Below are 6,307 nucleotides of genomic sequence, written 5' to 3'. Positions count from 1 at the left end.
TCCCATCGCAAACCTCTCAGACTCCCTACCCGCAGCACAAGGCCAAGATTCATGTGGCCTCTATCGTGCCCCACTAGCCCCATCATGGGTCGCCGACCAAACCGGGCACCCCTCACCGATAGCCGCCTGGCTCACCATCGCCCCAACACCATACACCAGCGTGGAGGACTTCGAGTGGTAACCACCCATATCAGGGAGGTGCGTCGCGCTCTCTGGGTCAAGGTTTCTGCAGGCCTCCCTACTCCTGTCCGTGCCGACCAAGAGTGTGCCGCCTTGTTCACCCTCTTTGACGTCGCAGCGCAGATCCGCAGTAGCCCTGCCCTCAGGTCAAACCAAACGAGGACTCCGCACTGTGTTGCCTCCGACCCGCTCCACTTCAGGCCCAAGTAGCACCAGCTCAGATCCAGCAGCAGGCGTAGCGTGTGGGCCTTGGTTAGTAAGGCCCAATTCGCCTTCAAATTCCTTAGACAACTCCAATTGGGCCCTGAAGCTAGGTCTCATGTCTCTGACCCTTCTAGCATTCAAACCCACCCTAAACCTGCTTGTAACCTCACCCGCAACCACCCGATATCCATCATAATCCCATGATTGAGTTCTTTCTGGCGTAACTACTGCATGGTCAGCCCTTCCCTCTTTGGGAGACAAATCTGTATCCGTTGCCGTTGTTATTTTTGAATTCGAAAAACAGTTACTCCATTCGTTCAATATCTCGGGAGTAATTACGACTCTGCCCTCCGGTCTTTCTTCCATCCTATTCGTCAAGGCGACCATCTCAGCCGTCGTGTGCCAACCCTTCCGCTGCATGGGACTTGGAGGACCACCAGCGTTACTCTCAACGTTTCCCTCATGCCCGTCCACAACAACTTGCGTCACGCCACCTGCATAGCCATGCGAACCGCTTCCCATCTCCTTGACACACACATTGAAGCCAGACGACCCTACAGATAAGCAGAGCCTTTCATGGATAGCATCAAACCTACATGTATCAATCAGCACCTGGCCAACCCAGAACGACGTGACAGAGTTTGTTTCGTCCTCACAAACAACCACCTCACCCCACTGGCCACCAATCGCACAGAATGTATCCTCCGTCCAAACATGTAGCGGAACTCCATAACACTCAATCCACACTCTTCTCATATCATACCGTTCCTGCTCATTCCAAAGGCACACACTCTGAAAAAACTGCAGGAGGCTATCCTCGTAAAGCCCCAACGCTTCTTCCGCACTCTCGGTTGTATCAAAAATCAACAAGGCCTTGTATTTTCCTACGTTACAAATTTTAACAACGTGAGGCCAGGCCTTCCAGGCTAAATTGTTCAACAATCGGAAGTCAATTTCTCTCGTGGTACTCCCAATAACACTCCTCTGCAGCCAGTTCATATTAGTCGTAGCCACAGAGACCTCCAGACCCTTCACTCCCACTTTCGTCACATCCTTCCCCGGAACCATGGTCGTAGCTGGAGTGATTCCACCTACGCATTTCCTATCGTTGGCACGAACTCCCTCCTGATGGTGCTCGATCCCTCGATCAACCACCACCGCAACTGTACCTCTCCGTGCAACGGCAACATCCACTGACCTCCCTCCCTTAGAATCCTCTCTTCTGTACTTAGCCTCCCCTACAAAAATCTCCTTCCCCCTTAACTGCATGCGGTTCATTTCTGCAATTGCTCTCAGTGCTCCTCCCTTCGTAGTATATCGTATGAATGCGAATAGATAGATCATCCCATTTCGCAGCTTCCTTGAGAGATAGATGTTGTTAATCCTTCCTGTCCATGAAAATAGCCCAAACAATTTCTTTTTTGAAATATCCTCTGGTAATCTGTCCACAAAGATGCTGAAGGAATCCCGTTCCAAACGAACGTACTCCTCCCGATTCCAAACCCTGGGATCCTTTTCATGTCGCGCAAAAAACCTAAAGCTACCCTTCCCGGTGTTTCCCCATCCCTCTCTCGCTCTCTTTCGCTCTCCCATTCTTTTTGTGTTTCTTCTAGTTAATCCTAAAATAGTTTCTTAGATTCACTGTTTGCATGAGTTCAGGAAAATTATACAGTATTTTTTTCTAAGTTGAGACCCTATTTCTGACAGGAGTAGGAACTTACCGTTGGAGAGATGAAAGAAGGAGTTCCTGCACAGTTTTTTAGGAGAGTGAGTCCTTCTAAATAGGGACTTATATTGTCCAATAATAACTTGCCACTTGGCAAGTTATTATAAAACTAAATAATTATATCTTTATTTAATTAATAATTTATATTAATAATTTAAATAATAATTAATTAAATAATTAAATCATAATTAATGTATTAATAATTATAATAATTAATTAGATTAAATAATTAAATTTTTATTTAATTAATAATTTATATTAATTATTTATATTTTTCTTTGTAATAAGTAATTTTACAAATTAGTGTAATTTCGAATTATATATTGTGTATTTATTATTATATATGAATTTTTTTAATATTAATATATTTTAATAATAAATTATTTTTAAATTTATAAATTTAAATAATATTATTGAAAAAATAATTATATTAATTTTAAGTATTTTAATTAATTAATTAAGTGAAATCACAATAGAGACTAAAGTTAGTTCCTTCTAATGGAGAAGAGAGAGATGCTTTGAGTTCTTATTTACTATTTATGACGCAAAAACTGATGTGAAGTTATTTTTATGTGGACTATAAATAAAAATTGGGATGAGTTCTCTACTATAGATGGTCTGACAATTACCTCAAAAAAACTACGAGATCCTTAACAAAAAAAAATATTTAACCCAACTCTTTAACTTTATTTTTATGGAACTGATGAGTGGTTGTGCAGAAAAAACAAAAAAAAACACAGGAGGCTATTACTTGTTTTCTGATTTTTTTGAGCTTCATCCGACTTATTTGGCTTCTCTCGCCACGGAAAATTCCCTGGCTCTGCCCCTTTGGACTCTGCACGCCCATTCACTCTCAAGTCTCAACTCGCATCCCTAAGACCTACGCTTCATCTTCACTCGATGGCGTTATCGTTCCTTCCATCCACCCCAACCCTTCAATCTCTCAAACCATCTCTCCCCTCAATCTCACCCCCATCTTCTCACGCCCCTTCCCTTATGCTTCTTACTTCCTCCAAATTGACGGGCCCAAGCCCAACCGGCCCATTTGTCCTCACCAGAAGACACCACCTTTCTACCAGAGCTTCCACCTCGCAGTACACTCCCACTGTAGCCGAGGAACTCGCCGACGTAACCATTTTCACCGCCGCCGGCGACCCTGTTGCCTTCAAAGACCTTTGGGATCAAAACCAGGTAATGAAACCTTCTATCTTCTTTATACACTAGTAACTTAATTAGAGAAATTATGTTATAACCATCATTAGTAATTACAAGTTTGTTAGTTAGTTATTTTACATTTTCAATTGCAAGATAGTAGAGACTAAAGTGTACCTATCGCAGTGTTTCTTGTTCTTGTACATGTTAATTGATTTTGTTGCCTGAGAGAACATGGATTAACGAGAAAAATTAGCAAAGCCAATTGTTATTAACCCAAGTTAATCCCATCTTTGGTTCAGAGAGAAATTGGAGATGCATCTTTTTATAGCTAACGGTGTTTCTCGAGATTGAATTAGTATAATATTGCTTAACCCTTCTTAAAACAAATCATCATTTTTTTCCCTGTTACTAAACTAACTAACTATAAATCTTCTCAAAACTTCATGTTAATTTAGTCGTTGAAAGATTTTTAACATTAATTTAGTTCTTGAAAGAAATGCATGATATCTCTTTCTTATACCAGTTTAGTTCTACCAGAAAGATAAATATGATATAATTTTGGTCCTTGAAAGAATAAATTAATAAGTTTATGGAAAATGAATGATTAAATACATATTAAATGCAACTTTTATGAACAAAATTACATCATGTATTTTTCCTGTCATAAACTTATTAATAATGTCAAAAATCTTACAATAGTTAAATTGATAGCACGTGTATCTTTCAAATTAAACTGCTGTAAAAAATCTCAGAGTGATCAATAGTTAATTTGTTTTTTTCCCCGGTTTGATAGCCTCTTTTAACTGACTGTTAGGCTAAAATGCAGCTCAGATTCTTTCTTCGGACAATATATATGCCTGTTTAGATTAATTTGTTTTGGGTTTAAAGTAAAAAAGTGTTCTGAGGGGGGGGGGGGAATGTGATTATTTCTCTCCGAATATCGGAAACAACCAGGATTAATTGAATACTGGTATTGATTTTCACAGGGCATAGCTGTGGTGGCCCTATTGAGGCACTTTGGATGCCCTTGCTGGTAACTGATATTCTTTCGGTCACCATTGAAGAGTTTTTTGAAGAATAGTTCTTCTAATTATGCTTTGTTTGATCTTGTTCCAAGTTGGGAATTAGCTTCAGCCTTGAAAGAAGCCAAAGCTAGGTTTGATTCAGCTGGTGTTAAACTAATTGCAGTTGGAGTTGGTGGCCCCAGTAAAGCCCGCATGCTTGCTGAGCGAGTAATTTCTTTCTCTTGCTTTGTATATGTGTTTATCTTAGTCTCTGAAGTTTCAAAAGTATCAATATAGTTTTGAAGGTACACTTTTTAGGTATTTTAGGGACAATGACATGTGGAATGCAACTTCAGGGATAAAACAACCTACGAAATATAATTTTAGGACTAGAGTGATACTTCAAAAAATTAAGGACTAAAGTGAATCATGCTTACAATTTTTTAGGAACTAAATTGAACCATTACTCTTTTCTTTTTTGCTCTTTTTTGGTTATGTTGTGAGGGACAACCTTGAGGGTTTGATTATGTTGGTAAAAATAGATGGTAATTTTCATAAGGGTTTATAGATGGTAATTGTCACGCTTATCAAACTTATTTTCAATTATTTGGTCAAATATTTTCGGATTGAAAACCTTAAAACAACCATTTCAATTGCAAATTTATAGGATAGCAATGTTAATTGGTTTTATCTTGATCAGGCCTAGGAGTAGCATGTGGATCTCAATACTCTAATATATCTGAATTTTGAAGGATTCCTGTTATTGTTCCATATCTGTTTTTCCATGCACATTTTTTGGCCTCTTGATGTCAAAACTGACATGTTCTGTTTGACTTGATATTTTTGTATGTTAAGTTACCATTTCCAGTGGATTGTCTTTATGCAGATCCTGACCGCAAGGTAACATATATCGGTAGAACGTGGTATATTCACCTACTAAATCTCATCTTCTATTACATATGTATGTTAATCAGTTCTTCTTTCTTTCAGGCATATAATGTTTTGGACCTATATTATGGTTTTGGTCGTACATTCTTTAACCCTGCCAGTGTAAGCTTAACCACTGACTTTTCTGTAGTCATATCCATGGTTTTAAATTGCGGTTCCATTCGTGGTTGTAGTTGCGCTATGATGCCAAAAATTAACGAAAATTGCATGTGAGCACCAAAACAGTAATATTGGGGCTGCATTGCAGTTGCGGACCGCAATTTGAAACCATGGTTATGAGTGAGATCGATTGCATGCTGTTTGTTATTATGTTTCAACGAAGAAATTGATATATACAGGCAAAGGTGTTATCAAAATCTAGATTTGATGCTTTGCGGAGTGCTACAAAGAACTATACGATAGAAGCCACACCAGATGATAGAAGTGGTGTGTTGCAGCAGGTTTGATATATAATTTTGTCTAGCAGCACAGGACTGAAACAAACTCAATAATCTTCACTGCATTATTTTCTAAACTCATCAATTTTCATTCTCTTAGGGAGGGATGTTTGTGTTCAAAGGGAAGGAGCTATTATATGCGAGAAAAGACGAAGGTACAGGCGATCATGCCCCCTTAGATGATATTTTTGAAGTATGTTGTCGCAATCCTATTGCCTAAAGCTGTAATATATATGAAATTCAAATCTGTAAGTTGACTTAGGTTCATATCAATCCTATAGATGACAACATACTTTGTACGCTATGAATATGATGTATTATAAGTCTGATTGTAGATAGATATTGTTGTATATATTCATCACAAAACCTTGGGATTATAGATAGTATTTTATGCTCAGAAATTTAACTAGTCTAACTTAGTCGACCTATATTGTTACTTAAGTGTTGGGATGATGTAATTTGATCCAATTATTCTTTGGATTATTGTCTGCTCGAATTGACATTCTAAAAAAACAGCTTTTTTAGAAAACAAAAATAAAAATAAACCAAAATAAAAAAACGGTCGAATTAAAAGTTGGCTCAATCATCTCCACCACTAAAATTTGATTATAGCTATAATTACTATTTCAAGAGTAGCTTTATGATGTCTGGAT

General features: G+C 38.4%; 1 protein-coding gene across 1 annotated transcript; it reads left to right on the top strand.

Moving 5' to 3' along the window:
- Positions 1-2,806: 2,806 nt before the first annotated feature.
- LOC112720601 (thioredoxin-like protein AAED1, chloroplastic) lies at positions 2,807-6,055 on the top strand. Its single transcript, XM_025771594.2, has 7 exons — positions 2,807-3,301; positions 4,252-4,298; positions 4,383-4,497; positions 5,125-5,169; positions 5,260-5,319; positions 5,556-5,657; positions 5,755-6,055. The coding sequence occupies exons 1-7, from the start codon at positions 3,011-3,013 to the stop codon at positions 5,872-5,874; spliced, it is 780 nt and encodes a 259-aa protein (XP_025627379.1). The 5' UTR covers positions 2,807-3,010; the 3' UTR covers positions 5,875-6,055.
- The last annotated feature ends 252 nt before the right edge of the window (positions 6,056-6,307 follow it).

Source organism: Arachis hypogaea, chromosome 11 (assembly GCF_003086295.3).
Source record: "Arachis hypogaea cultivar Tifrunner chromosome 11, arahy.Tifrunner.gnm2.J5K5, whole genome shotgun sequence".
In the NCBI taxonomy this organism is placed as follows: domain Eukaryota; kingdom Viridiplantae; phylum Streptophyta; class Magnoliopsida; order Fabales; family Fabaceae; genus Arachis; species Arachis hypogaea.
Note: the sequence above shows the minus strand (reverse complement) of the source record. Positions and strands in the feature narration are given on the sequence as shown.